General features: G+C 35.1%; 1 protein-coding gene across 1 annotated transcript; it reads right to left on the bottom strand.

Moving 5' to 3' along the window:
• Positions 1-139: 139 nt before the first annotated feature.
• LOC306865207 (uncharacterized protein) lies at positions 140-15559 on the bottom strand. Its single transcript, XM_079409675.1, has 17 exons — positions 15419-15559; positions 12158-12264; positions 11807-11940; positions 11449-11609; positions 10169-10327; positions 9613-10072; positions 8783-8884; positions 6417-6507; positions 5817-6034; positions 5492-5734; positions 4543-4641; positions 4258-4451; positions 3399-3573; positions 3086-3242; positions 2155-2308; positions 1900-2011; positions 140-1819 (listed from the first exon to the last, which is right to left on the bottom strand). The coding sequence occupies exons 1-17, from the start codon at positions 15431-15433 to the stop codon at positions 1620-1622; spliced, it is 2781 nt and encodes a 926-aa protein (XP_079265801.1). The 5' UTR covers positions 15434-15559; the 3' UTR covers positions 140-1619.
• Positions 15560-15956: the final 397 nt, after the last annotated feature.

Raw genomic sequence — 15956 nt, 5'->3', positions numbered from 1 at the left:
CTAACTAGTTGTGTAACACATTAACACTAATGCAAATAATGTTATCAAAACTATTTTTTAATTTTATTGATTATTTCATGAAACAGTTAATATATAAATTCAAATTATAAAGGTAAAAAAGCAATGAAAAGACAAAAGTAACCATTGCAAAATGTAGCTTTTATTAACGTTGTAGACCTAAAGTAAAAAATAGTTTTAGACCATCCTAGTTACCTGCAAAATAAACTGTACAAATGTGGAGCTGACTGAATGAATTTACTGTACAACATGCATCTAATAGGAGCTGTGTCATACATTCACACTCTTGGTGTATTGGGTGAATTTGTTAATAGACTTCCTTAATGAATTGTTGCGAATATTTTCTGTATACTTGCACTAATGTCACAGAACTAACATTTTCTAACACATCAAACAGGGTTCAGTGGGTTAACGGTGAAATAGCTATTTTGGGGTTGTAGGAACATACACACTTAAATTCATGGCATTTTAAATAAACGTGAAAAAGACGCTACCGTGTTCATGATGCACCATTGACTAGCTCCTGAGTACTGAATGTAAAAAACAGAGTTTGTGTCTCATTTTAATTCAGACTAGACAACTGTTGGCAACAAGAATGCATTTGACAGTTTCAACAAAGCTTTGCGTCAAATCAAGACCGAACAGCACCGTGCATTCGAGGTATGTTTAGAATTTAGAACTTTACTTTTTTTTTCTTTTATACACAGTCCTTTCTTCCAGATATGATTGAGATCTTTGTTTAAATGTTATTGCATTCAAATGCTTAAAGGTGAAACACTAATGCACACAGAAACAGTCGAACGCCAATGTGATGATGCTATTCTTTTTTTTGGGGGGGGGGGGTTTCACGATTCATAACTTTTTTTGTATCTTTTGGAAAAACTGTGTAAGTTAAGGACAGATGCATGTTAGTGCAAACCTGGATCTATTTAATGCCAGCAGACTAATAAATCCTCTAATTAAAAGATATACTATTATACAGGAGTAAAACATCTGCTAGATTCAGTAACATGCCAGTAAAACAACACTGACTTTAGCATGTAATTAAATGAAATGCCAACTTCCAGTCCAAAATGACTTTCCACTTCAATCAATCATTCAGATGCATTTATCCAAAATATATCCACGTAAAATCTGTTTCATTCATTAACATATCATGTTCATGCACAGATCCTCAATACACAATGTAAAAGATTCAAATACTTCTACATCTGTCATGCAAATTGTTGATTATCGATATTTGAGCTTCATTATTACTAAATTATGATGCCTTTTGGTTTTTTTTGGTATGCTGTTACAAGTCGTCAGTATTTTTAAATGATATTTAATTAATTTTATGAAAAATGCAAAATGCCCAGAAAATATACTTTTGAAGTGTGCATATTCATGGCACGTTTCAAGTACCAGACAAAACGCAGGTTAAGTATGAACACTTTGTTCATTACACTGTTTAACCACATTCAAAAACATATTTCAGCTTGATTGTCGAACCCAAGTGAGATTGTAGTGCTACTTATGGAAAAAGGAAGCTCTGAATAATCTGCCCTCTGAGAAACAACTAAAGGGTACCATGGCCGTGTTTGAAAAATGCACATAAACATCTAGGATCGTGTGGTGTTGTTGCCGTTATCGTCTTCGTCATCGTCAGACTGTTGGTCTGGAGGAATGGCGCGGGTATGGCTGGCTCGAACGCTGGCCAGATGAGGGCAGGCGGAGATCAGGTTAGCAATGCCAACAAGAGTTACGCCTGTGCCATCCAGGTTCACTTGACTCAACTGCATACGACACAGGAACTTCAGACCTGAAGAGTAGAATTCAGTATGTTAGAGACGTTTCTTTACTAGAAAATGATTGTGGAGGGAGTAAGACTGCACAACATACCCTGATCTGTGATTCTGGTTCTGCTGAGGTTGAGTTTCAGCAGCTGTGGACAGTGAACTAGACCTCGTCTGATCACCGTATCGCCCACCTGTGTACTGGCCAAACCCATCACCTACAAAACACACATGTACGTTGAATCCAGAAATATTCATTGCACACACACATGTAAATATTTTCAAAATATATGCTGTGTGTGTGTGTATATATATATATAAAATATATTCTCTACTGTATATAATATATTCTCTACTGTACCTGCAGATGTGGTAAGTGTGTGATCAAGGCTGCGACGCCCCTGCTGGTGACGGCTGTACGGTCAAGACACAGTTCCTGGAGCTCTTTTAGATTGATCAGTCCCTGCAGCCCGCTGTCACTCACCTGAGTGTTGCTAAGAGACAACTTCTTCAACCTATCAGGTGAAAAGGGGCGGGTCATCATTACCATCTTTGGTAAAAGTAAAAGACTTCTGAATACAGTTCTAATGAACGGAGAAATTAATTGCAAACGAAAGGTCTACTCATACCAACGGCATAAAGAAAAACTGCAGGACAATGCAAATTTTGATTGCTTTAAAGCAGTAAAACAGCAATAGCATGATATATTGCAATATCACTTTTTTCCTCAGAATGCTGGAAAATTTACTAAAGAAACTTATTGGTCTGTGAGTTTTATCTCCAAACAAATAAAACAAAAGTTAATAAAAAAAAAAAAAACACTATATTTGTTGACAAAAAAAGAACAGTGTGAATAAGTCGTTTGTGGCACACATTCGTGAATAAACCTTTACAAATAAATCAGGGTTCCCACAATTTCTGACCAAAGAATTTCCATTATTTCCAGGTCATTTCCAGCTGTTACTAATGACTGGACAAGAAATGTTAATTTTATAATGTTAACATTTTATAAACCGTAAATTCCAGCTAAAGAAAATGCTGAGCGTAACTACATTTGATTAATTTCCATGAATTTTGAAATTCTCTAATATTTCCATTTGCTTGACCGTGGGAAACCTGAAAAATTGACAACAACAATTTGGAATATAGCCAATGATTTCGTAAATAACCGTAAGTAAGCCTATTCCAGCATTACAAGATTTGCATGCTTGCATTACTCCAGATTAAACCAGAACAGCAGCTCCTTATCTCATGTGATTTACTGCATGGACACTTTGGACCTAAAGCTCTACCTGGTCATGCTGGCAAGCTGTGTGATGCCGTGGTCAGTGAGCTGAGTGTAGTCCGTCAGGTCGAGCTCTAAGAGCAAAGTCTGTCTGGAGAGAAACACAAGTCCACTGTCCGTCACAGAGTGTCTGCCGGGCAGGGTGAGCTGGGTAAGCCTTAGGCCTGCGTGGAGAAATCAGACAATGTAATAAATGCTCTTACTTCACTAAAACCCCAAACAGGATTGACTAACTTACAAAACACATTCATGCATGCATAAAGTACTTCATAAATGATGCATAAAAAGCCATGAATACAGATAGCTCTATTTGGCTGCACCTGAAATGATCTCCAGCGTGTGGTTTCCATCGGCGACCGGTATGCCAGCAAGGCTGAGAGCTGATAGGCTGGGGTGGGTTGCTAGGCACTGGAGAGTATCTTCTCGTATACCTGTGCCGTCCAGGTGAAGCGTCTGCAGGTTTCGGAGCTCTGCGAGTGCAGACACATCACTCACCTCAAGGCAAAAGGAGACAAATGTTAAATAAATATAGGGTAAACGTACAGTGATTTCCATTACGCCGTTCTATCACGGTCCAAAATAAATAAACCTTACAAACAAGCCCTGTAACGGCTTCATGACACTGAGATTGGAGTTTGTTTGAAGAGACAAATGCAGTCTACTGTTCATTAGAACACATTAGATTGATCAAAAGTGACAGTAAAGACATTTATAATTTAGAAAATCAGATATTTGAAGGATCATGTGACACTGAAGACTGGAGTATTGATGCTGAAAATTCAGCTTTGCATCATAGGAATATATTGCATATTAAAATATATTAAAATAGAAATCGGGTATTTTAAATTGTAATAATATTTCACATTATTGCTGTTTTTACTGTATTTTTGATCAAATAAATGCAGCCTAGGTGAGCATAAGAGACACTCAAAAACTTTTGATGAAAAAAGGATGAATTTAGGAATTGTTTTTTTTTTTTTGTTAGTCCATTATTGTAAAATAATCTATTTTAGATAACCCTGTCCATAAATGACCAAAACAAACTGTGGGATTGAACCACAACCTTTAAATAATAATAATAATAATAATAATAATAAAAAAAAAAAAATATATGCACTCTATGTACCCTAGTGAAACGAGGTAAGCTTTTTACGAGGTTATGTTATCACACGAGGTTACCTTGGTGTGTTTAATACTGAGCATTCGTAGCTGTGGGACACATGTGGGCAGCACTCTCAGTGTGTTCTCTGTGATGGCCGTCTGATTGAGGCTGAGCTGACACAGCGCAGAAGAACCTGACTGCAGATACATCAGCAGACCTGCATCGCTTACTTTGGTCTGGTCCAGAGCCAGAAACGTCAGACTGCGCAGTCCTGAGATCAGACATACACAGGTGATGCATTTGTACATTATGATAATCGCTTATGGATGCTCCAGTGAGTGGTTTCTGACACGCCGTCTCACCTGTGATATGCTGCAAACAGCTGTCTGTTAGTTTGCTACAAGACGACAGGTTGAGATGCTGCAGTTTTGAGAGGTTGGCCAAAACTGAAAGACCAGCATCTGCAAAAATGAAACAGGAAATAATTAACAGCTTTATAAAATCATCTTACAAGCAAATCAAGCCTATAATCAATAGAAATACGACCTATAGAAGTGTGATTTTTCTCACAGAAATCTAGTCATATTTCACTCCAAAATCAAAAGAATAAATACATATTTGATCAAATGTCTATTTTCAGAAATCTATTTTCATGACAATTAAGCACATTTACGTCATTACCATAATGCAAATAAAAAAAAAATATATATATTTTTTTTTACATCAAATGTTAATGTAATAAATATTTACGTATTAAGAATTAATATTATTTGCAATATATTTCTATTACACATTATAAAAATATTTAACAATAATAATATATTAACATATATTAATAATAATATTGTATTATTATTATTATTATTAATAAAAATAATTTAATTAATACTAATGTTATTTATTATATAGCTCTGATATTTTTTATTTTAATATTTTTTTGTTTAATGTGTTAAGATTTAATATTATTTGTAATATTAATAATACATATTATGAAAATATTTCACAATCATCACATTAACAATGTGTGATATAGTATTATTATTAATAAAAAATAAATTCTAAATTGTATTATTTATTATATAGCTATGACTTAATTTTTTTATTTGAAATTTTTTCTACATTTAATTTATTAATAGTTTTTATGTTTATTATATTTTTATTTACTTTACCATTACAGTAATAGAACAAAAAGTTTTTTTGCATTTCAGTAATGAGAATTTTGTGTTAAAATGTAAAAGTCTTAATGGTCCTAAAAAATTATTTATTGATCTATTTATTTATATACTGTAATAACATCTTAATATTGCACACCTGTGATGAGTGGAGAGTTGACGAAGCTGAGATGTTTGAGACAGGAAAACGCCCTCAGTTGCCGCAGCAGCTCGTTGGTGGTGTATGGGTAGCAGTTTAGGACAAACTTCTGCAACGGGCAGCCGAAGAACAGCTCCAGCGTACGCGGGCGGAGGAGACGTTCACGTGCCATATGAGTCAACAAGAGTTCGGCCAGCTCTGGGGTCAAACACGCCAGGCTACTGCTGTACTGCATGCTGGGAGCTGAGAGAGCAAGACTACGTTTAATGGCTTTTCTTAAGCACTCATGTGACTGGTAAATAACACCTTGTGGTCTGTTTCTGACCTGTCATGAGGGAAACGGTGGCCCTGGTGGCCATCGAACAGAGAGGGGGCACACGGGGGGTCTTGAAGGCTTTTTTGGGGGGCGAGGGATGCCCGTGTAGTGACTGCTGCTCGTCGTGATGGGCAGCTCGCTGTAAACGCTCGACTGCGGCTTGACCCGCAGCTCCACGCAACGCACGGCCTTCCTCGGGGTCTGCTGGCTCATCAGGCTCCGCCGCCCTTCAACACACAACCAATTATAGTCACTTAAAGGGACAGTCCACTCAAAAATGTAAATTCTGTCATCATTTACCATCATAAAATAGTTTTGGGCCCCACTGAAAAATATCTTCCACAGAAGAAAGAAAGTCATACAAATTTGTAACAATCAGTAGACTGAATTTTTAATTTTTGGGTAAACAATGTACACTGCTTAAGTTTTCCAAAAGCTAAGGCAAACATATCTAACATTTTGTTTAGGAAACAAATCGATAAAAATTTAGAAAGCAAAAGGTTTTTCTTTCTTACATTTATTACCATACCCAACTGTGATCATTTTATAATCTCTTACTAATCACCCCATTAATTTCTCACCCTCCAGGCCCTTTAGAAATCATCCTACCTGAGTCTGTTGCCCTGCTCCGGCCAGTGATGTCTCTGCTCCAGTCCCACTCTTCCCCTGTTCTCCAGGAAGAAGGGCAACCGTGGCAATCCTGTCAGAGTGAGAGAGAGAACATATATAAATTGTATAGAGGATTCAGATTTTTATACATTTATTAGATTTTTTTTTTTTTATACATTTACACCTTAAAATAAATTTCCATGACTTTTCCAGTTATTCCAGATTACCGGATAAGGTTTTTGAAAATAATTTTTATAGAGACTGGACCCAAACAGAGAAGTTTCTAGCAGACATATGATTATTTTAGATATTAATATATTAGATATAAAGTACATGTATAGCTATGCTCTATTTTGTATGCTCCATTTAATCTATGAAATTAATACTTTTATTCAGTCAAACTCAGGACACATTAAATTGATCCAAAGTGACAGTAAAGGCTTATAAAACTGTTACTATATATTAAATAAATGTGGTCAAGAATCAAAGAATCCAGAAAAAATGTATCCACAAAATTAAGCAATTTTCATTGCTTACATTAATAATAATGCAGAATGTTTCTTGCACACCAAATCAGCATAAGAGAATGGTTTCTGAAGGATCACGTCACACTGAAGACTGGAACAAAATTGAGCTTTGTATCACAGGAATAAATTACATTTTAAAATATTTTAAAGATGTATTATGATTCTTTTCAAGACTGCAAAAAAAAGAAAATTCCCTGATATTTCCAGGTTTTTCATGACTGAAGGTATGCATCTTAAAAAGATTAAGACATTTTAAAGAGCAATTTACAATGATTTACTTGTACGACCCATAAGCACATCAAGCAAACAAATTAAACTTAAATAGCTCCTTGCTACTCCCGAATTAACCAAGCATTCAATTACACAGCCTCAATATCAAAACAGTTGCACTGGAACTAACTGCATGTGAGGCTAATTACCATATATTAGCATGTTCACAGGCCCGCCTGCTAAATCAATCCAGCTGCAGTTAATTCCTGCGTGTCTCTGATGTGCAAACTAACATATGATCGTCTTCACAGCATCTTAAAATGCTGACCAAAGCCGTCAGCTGCTTTCCCTCCCAGCAATAAACTGCCAATTAAAAGAGCCTATATGTAGAGCGTATGCAGTTCGAGCACACGACTTGCTTGCTAGTTGCGAGTTTTCTCATTTGAAAGAGGTGAATGGGTTTTTACTTATAACCGGATCTAAACTAGGACAAGTAAGGTCATTGACCTCTTACCCAATATGGACTTCCCTGAGTTTCTCACTCTCTGGTCACTTGCTCAAGACCCAACGCAGGGTTACTGAACAAAGATCTGTGATTCAGACCAACCTGAGCACAGCAGTCCAAAGACAGCAATTCTGTGATTGTTTAAGATCAATAATCTATATTATAAGATCAGTTACATCTCAGAGAACACAGAACATTTCCCTAATGTTAGCTTTAAGGTTCCGGGAATGTTTTATTTCTAAACAACCAAAAACTAACATTCACAGAACATTCTGGGAACCAAAGCTGGGATGAGACTGTGTCTACCTGATTAAAACAACAACTAATCTATTTTTTTAGTCAAGAATGTAGTTCCATTTATTTCATAAACAAAGCTTTTGCAGAATGATGAACAGTGACCGAGAAGCAATAAAGCTGCAGTTCTTGAATGTTTTGAAGGATTCTCTGTGATTAGAGCCCTTGAAGAAATGTCTATTCATTACCATTCCGGTCCTCCTTTATGAGATTATGGCTTTTTCTGATTCAGCGGAGTCCAAAAGCAGCGTACATGGCTTTTTATTCCGTTCCAGACTATCTGATTACGGTCTCATCAGGAATTCCCTTTGATCGTGGCGAGAAGTGCTTGTTTTATCTTTGGCGGTTTTTGGAGTTTCATCCAGATCAGAGTCGATTGCAATCAAGCCAATTCTAATTATTGTGCTAATCGTGATGGTTTAATCATGGAGAAATGAGAAATTACTTTTCAGACATATTTTATTCATTATTAATGCAAGCATCACTATTATTGATGCTCATACTTAAATTCAAAACTTCAAGTATTAAGCTTAAGCACTCAACTCATCTCACAATGTTTGTGCTAAAAACATGAATGGTACCTCAAAAACATGTCATTTTTCTAGACAATCAGTCATATTTTTGCCTGGCAAACAATAAGAAAGGTAGAAAATATCTCATAGTTTTACAGGGGATCAAGGAGGTACCTGAGCCATAACTAGAGTTCAGAATACCATAGAGACTTTGGACTCTTTTTACCTGTGCAATCATCTAGAAAACACCCAGAACACCCTAGCAACCACATAACAACGTCCTGTCAAAATGTAGTGTGAAAGTAAAACGTTATATACCGTTGAGATGAAATGGAGGTACAACTTCTTCTTCTGGTTGCTCCTCATTTTCCAAATGTTCTTCATTTTCTGCATCGGCTTGCACCAGTTTATGGCCTCGTCCTGTCAGGAGAAAATGTGTAATTACACAATGTAAGTAAAGTTTGTGAAGAGCAGGGTAATGGTTAGCTAAAACTATTGAAAACATTTGTGTTAATTCAGGTTAAGGAAAAAAATAATTATTAGATGAAATAATAAAATAATGGAACGAAATCTGATACAAAAATAAATTTTAAATAAAATAAATAAGCTTAAATTAAGCAACAAGTAATATATAATTATTTTTATCATTAACTAAACTAAAATGAACATTTTTGCTGATTCAAACAGCTAAAAATAAAATATAAATATTAGATGGAAAACTTAAAGTAATCAGAAATTAATGAATACAAAAGTAAATAAAACAAAAACTAAACCTGAAATAAAAAATGAATTATAAAAAAACTTTAATTTTAAGCAAGTCATTAGTAATATATCATTATTTTAATTTCGTTTTTTAAATAATCCATAAAAATTAAACATAAAAACTGAAACTATAAAAATAAAAGTCAAAAGTGTGCTGCAGTCTTGACATCAAAACCTGGAAGACTAATTCGCCATAGGATTTTCCTATGGGTTTTTTTAATGGTATTTTTTTAATTTATGACTGTGGTAAATATAAATTGATGATACTTAGACTTTTTACAGTCACGGCTGCAGCACTCAAAATATTAATAACTAGAAAATGAGTATAGAAATAATACTAAAATAACTGTGTGGTGCATTCACAAATTAATCAAAGCAAATCTTACCCCAGTAATGAGAAGGTCCTGAAAGCGGCGGTCCGACCCCAGGAATCCCAGCATACCCCACTGCTTCCTCCCACAGCTGATGGGGCAGAGGTGGAGGCACCTCTAGTTCCTCTAAAGCCCCGGCCTCCACCTGGGGCTGCTCATTTGGTGGCGCCACTGGCTCTTCCCGTGGCTCCGCCTCTGCCTGCCCTACAACAGCCAATTGGGATGCTGGACTGGGCAGGTCCTGAGGCGTCTCTGGGGGCGTGGTCTGTATGCAAAGTGCAGCATTGGGAGTCAGTCCCAGAGACCGGAGGGAACAGCTTAGCTCAGCTTCCCCAAAGCGCTTTCGAGGAAACCCTTGCAGGAGGGAGAAAGCAGGTAGTGAAGGATGGCGGCCGGCAATGTATTGGACGACGTGACTTAAGGGAGTGTCTGCAGGAAAACGCTCGCGCATTGATTCCCCAGAGGGAAGACGAATCTATGACACAAACAATACAAACAGGTTTGACTTCATGTGAAATAATGCCAAGAGCGATTGTTAGAAAGCAGAGGATAAACAGATGTGATCTCGCACCATGAGGATGCAGTGGTTGTCCACGCTGGTCTCCGCATGTCCGCCCAGTCTCTGGCCCTGTCCACTGGATGGAGAGGTCTCGGCCGTGGCTTCGGTTTGGGCCTTCTCCTGTTGACTGCGCCGGTCCTCTGCTATCCTCTTCAATACCAACTCACGCTCCTGATCAAAGGACAAACCGTTAATCCACTGAAAACCAAAAAGTGATCTTGAGGAGTATGAAACTGACAGCTGATGGAGCAAAAACACAGATTGCTCTAAAAAGAGGATGAAATTTTTTTTTCTGATATTTTGAGGTTGTTTTCACATTGTGACTTCTTTATGGTATAATATACAATATTATTGTAATTCTATTTATAAATATTAAAATATATAAATGTATCGTTTTATTTTTCAGCTATTAAAAAAAAATTAAATATATATATATATATATATAACAGAATATGATATTTGACAATTTTATATATATATATATATATATATATATATATATATATATATATATATATATTTGAAGGTGACAAACTTAATGACAAAAAATACTAAAATAAATAAAAATATAACATCTAAATAAACAAAAATAAAAAGTAAAATGTAACTAAATCTGATAAGAAAAATTTAATTACTATAAAATAAATATTAAGCAACTGAGTAATATATCATTATTTACATTCATCATTATACAACTAAAACTGTTTAAATATAAATATTAGATGAAATTAATAAAAATTATATAATAAAAAATAATATATTATGTGTGTGTGTGTGTGTGTGTATATATGTGTGTGTGTGTGTATATATATATATATATATATATATATATAACTAAATAAACAAAAATAAATAAAAACTAAATGGAACTAAACCTGAAATAAAAATAAATGATGAAACAAATGAACTTAAATATCAATAAATAATAAGCAATATATTGTTTTCTAACTTGATTTTTGAATATTTAATTTAGTAAAAAAAAAAAAAAAAAAAAAATATATATATATATAGAGAGAGAGAGTTCTCTCTATATATAGTATATTGTCTTTTAATAGCACAAAAAAGAAAAACTAAAAACATCTAAAAATAATTAATTTAAAAAATAATGAATAATATTTTAACCAAACTTTTTAAACAGCTATTGGTCATCAATTGTGTATTTAAAAGAACAGATTTTGTGTTCCACAGAAGAAATCATGGAATGGCATGGGCGTGAGTGAATTCATTTTTGAGTGAACCATCCCTTGCTTATGGAGCTTTATTGTAAGAACATGAACCTTTCACTGATTCACCTGTTTCTTCTGTTTCATTTCTGTCCGCGCCTCTTGAGCCACTCGCTGCCTCTGCTGCTCGTGGAAATTACTCTTATCCTGCTTGATCCGTGTTTCCAGAGGTGGATGCTCTTTTGCCGTGGGAGCATTCACAGAAGGAGGTGCCAAGACCAATGAAGGACCTAAAAGCAGAAAATTCCTCTGTATTGCATAACACTTCAGATTCCAGTATTAACATCCTACATGACCTGTGAGTCACATTCTAGTTTATTTGTAAAGTAAATCACATTTTCCTTCCCAGAAGAATGTTAACACTCTTGTGAAAGAAGTCTGTTTGTGTCATTCAAATGAGTAAATGAACAAACTGTGCTGTTTGTACCTGTTGCTTCAGACTGTGAGTTGTTGTTATCGCTGAGAGCATCTTTGGGAGGGTTGAACGCAGAAAACGCCGTCTCTAAAGGACCTGACGGCTGCTTGACTAGTTTATGCCGTGGACTCCCACCCTGCAAAAGCCTTCATAGCAAATGTGAGAATAAATGAGAGGGTTGGTGCTTAATAATCAAACACAATGCTGTCTAATAACACTTTCAATATTCCCTAAGGCCATTGAATAGAACCAGACAGGTCTATTACTAGCCTACACTTTTCATGGTCACACTTTTTTCGCTAGGGAAAAGTCAAGAATAATTTATAAAGCTTATTTATTATTTTCATCCATAAAAACATATACCATTCAGCCGCATCTGGTACAGAGAAGAATCCGGCCTGCATCGCCGCCTGTATCTGATCTTCACTGAAGCCCATCTCAGTGAGGGTGCTGATGAACCCCCCTACGGTCTAGAAAACACCACAACAATCTGAGCACCAAAACATTTAGTACCACATGTACAACTCAAAGGTTTTGACTCTTAAATTTGTTTCTCATCATCTTAAAAACCTCTTAAGGCTCGTTGCTTAAATGCTTAAAATTTGCTTTGTAGACAAACACAATTTGAGTCCAAAGGAAGGAGACTTTGCTTACATAAGATAATTTAATGTCACATTTTTGGTGATTATTCCATTTGTGTTATTTAATGACTAGACAACTAAAAATTAATTTAAATGGATGAATTTAATAATAATAATTCTATATATAAATACTATATATAGTTACCATTTTTATATCATTAAGTAAAATGTATTATTATATTTTGTATTAAATTTATTATATATATTTTGTATTTGTTTTTATTATATATATATATATATATATATATATATATATATATATATATATATATATATATATATACACATACACAAAAAGAGAATATTGTGAAAAGTTTTGAAAACATTTCAAAAGTTTTTTGTATTCATTTTGATGATTAGAGCTTACAGCTCATGAAAGTTAAAAATCCAGTATCTCAAAATATATCCTAAGATCAATCATAAGGAGGATTTGCAAAACAGAAAAGTTTAAGTTCTTTAAAGTATATTCATTTATGCACTCAATACTTGGTCGGGGCTCCTTTAGCACAACATCAGTGAAGAATAGCATGGAAGCGATCAGCCTGTGGCTCTGCTGAGGCACTATTATTGAGTCTTCAGCTCTTCTGTATTGTTGGATCGACTGTTTCTCATCTTTCTCTTGAAAATATCCCATAGATTCCATATGGGGTTCAGGTCAGGCATGTTGACTGGCCAATCGAGCACAGTAATATCCTGGTCAGCAAAGCACTTGGAAGTGGTTTTGGCACTGTGGGCAGGTGCTAAAGTCCTGCTGGAGAAGGAAATCAGCATCTCCATAAAGCTTGTCAGCAGATGGAAGCATAAAGTGCTCTAAAATCTCCTGGTAGACAGCTGCATTGACTTTGGACTTGATAAAACACAGCAGACGTCACAGCATCCCAAATCATCACTGACTGTGGAAACTTCACACTGGACTTCAAGCAACATGGATTCTGTGCCTCTCCAGTCTTCCTCCAGACTCCAGACCTTGATTTCTAAATGAAATGCAAAATTTACTTTCATCTGAAAAGAGGACTTTGGACCACTGAACAACAGTCCAGTTTTTTTTCTCCACAGCCCAGGTAAGATGCTTCTGACGTTGTCTCTGGTTCAGAAGTGGCTTGGTAGCCCTTTTCCTGAAGACGTCTGAGCGTGGTGACTCTTGATGCACTGACTCCAGCTTCAGTTCACTCCTTGTGAAGCTCTCACAAGTGTTTGAATCAGCTTTGCTTGACAGTATTCAAGCTTGCGGTCATCCCTGTTGTTTGTGCACCTTTTCCTACCCAATTCCTTCCTTTCAGTCAACTTTGCATTTAATATGCTTTGATACAGCACTCTGTAAACAGCCACCCCTTTCAGTAATGACCCTCTGTGACTTACCCTCTTTGTGGAGGGCGTCAATGTTCGTCTTCTGGATCATTGCCAAGTCAGCAGTCTTTCCCATTATTGTGGTTTCAAAGAACAAGAGATACCCAGAATTTTTATTGTAGGGATGATCATTTAATGAAACTCAAATGTAAATATTCTAATATTTTGGGATACTTTATTTTTTTACTTTCATGAGCTGTAAGCTCTAATCATCAAAATTAAAACAAAAAAAACTTTTGAAATGTTTTACTTTACATGTAATGAATCTAGAATATATGAAAGTTTTACTTTTTCTAATTTCTAATATTCTAATTAAAATATTCTAGATATTCTAATTTTTTGAGATGCACCTGTTTGTGTGTGTTTGTGTGTGTGTGTGTATATATATATATATATATATATATATATATATATATATATATATATGCATATATATGCATATATATATATTATTATTATTACTTAATATTTAATATAAAAATTACTCTTCACAAGATTGTACTTCCATTTGTGTTATTTCAAAGATTTAATGACTTTTCTATCTTTATAAAAGGTAAAAAACAGTAATAATAAAGAATGAGTAGGTGTGTTGATGCTGTATGTGTTATGTACAATCCAAATATACATTTAAAGTATGCATGTACTGTATCTATGTACATATCAAAGTACCATGGTATTGCATCCAGTATCATGGCATCACTACAGTACTTCTTCATAAGGGTAAAATGTTTCAAACTCAGCAGTCTGCTTTAATATAGTCATTTATATTTATGCATTTGGCTGATGCTTTATCCAGAGAAGCTTAAAATGCATAAAATAAATGTATTTTATTTATAACACATCTCTAAGTAAAAGATGCACATGGAATCAGCGCAAATAAAAGGCTGTAAAATAAGGTCCTTTTAATATGTAAAGGTGACAACACATGCTCAGAACAAACATAGCATTGATTATGCACACGGTACTAATGCTTTCACCACAGATTTCACATGATACAGTGGACTTTACCTTCATACAGTTTGGTTTCTTTTTTTGTTTATGAATTCTTGTGGGATAGCAGTAGTGCCATATTTGATACAAGTGCAATATCTGTATAAAAGCAGTATTTAGTTCCATTTTATCAGGATTGAGGTAACAAAAGCTGCTATCCATTGAACAATAAGAGCATGCATTAGTTCACATTTACTTATGATGATTCATTTCCTTATTTCAATCTAACCATGTTGCCCAGTGCAAGTAGGCCATGCCAATTCAGTTTTAACTGTCTGAAGAACACTCAAAACACTTAAAAAGGTGAATCGTTTATATTATTTGATTGCATCTGATATGATTCTATATATATTTGATACCTCAATGAACATGCATGCATGTAAAATCACTCATGTTGTGCATCAAGGGGCTTTCCTTCTGATTTAGGCCTACTGTACATTTCCTTGTAATCTTAAAGAGTTACAATAACAATGACTGTATAACTAAAAGCTTCACGAGACAATAATAAAAGGTCGTGCATTATGCTGGACTATAGAAACTTAATGCACTTGTCACAGTTTATCATGTTTTATTCATGTCGTCAAGCTAATATAGCAAGCATATAAAAAAACATAATGGCCGATTCTGATGAATCATTATCGCTTACCGCTGTGGAGTCCATAACTGTATTTAATATCCTCAAAAATGCTGAATATATGGGTTTGTTGTCACTTTGCAGAAGATGTTTATTGATTGTACGCACAGTAGAATGGTGACCGCTTACGTCACGGGTTCTGTTCCGTCCGGACTGTTTGCTCGACGCTGATTGGATGACTGATACATAGACACGCCCCTTTAGGACTGTCAATCACAGCTCGACCGGATGTATTTAAAGGAGCAGGCGCATCTCTACCCATATAAACATTTACTAAAGCGTTCATTTCAGACGGTCACTTAACGAAACACAATTTTCGTTTGTCTACAAAATCAGCTAATTTCTTTTGCTGTGTGTTTTGTTTTATTTTTGGGATGCAATAAGCTTTATTGGCCGGCAGATGTCATATTTGTTCAATAAGGTCGTGTTTGAAACAAAAGGCATGGAACTAAAATAAGTAAAATAAATAATAAAATAAGATTTTTTTGCTCTTCTCCAACAAACGGTTAGTGAAAGAGGTGCTTAATATTTAGAAATGTCAACCTAGGAA

This window comes from Barbus barbus, assembly GCF_936440315.1.
Source record: "Barbus barbus genome assembly, chromosome: 46".
Lineage (NCBI taxonomy): Eukaryota > Metazoa > Chordata > Actinopteri > Cypriniformes > Cyprinidae > Barbus > Barbus barbus.
Note: the sequence above shows the minus strand (reverse complement) of the source record. Positions and strands in the feature narration are given on the sequence as shown.

What these genes read in the sequence shown, in the direction of transcription:
- LOC306865207 (XM_079409675.1), bottom strand. An exon ending in GAGCAGGGCAACAGACTCAG is followed by an intron (nt 6,035 to 6,416) that starts GTAGGATGATTT and finishes TGTGTGTTGAAG; the next exon opens with GGCGGCGGAGCCTGATGAGC. An exon ending in CACACTTACCACATCTGCAG is followed by an intron (nt 2,012 to 2,154) that starts GTACAGTAGAGA and finishes TGTGTTTTGTAG; the next exon opens with GTGATGGGTTTGGCCAGTAC.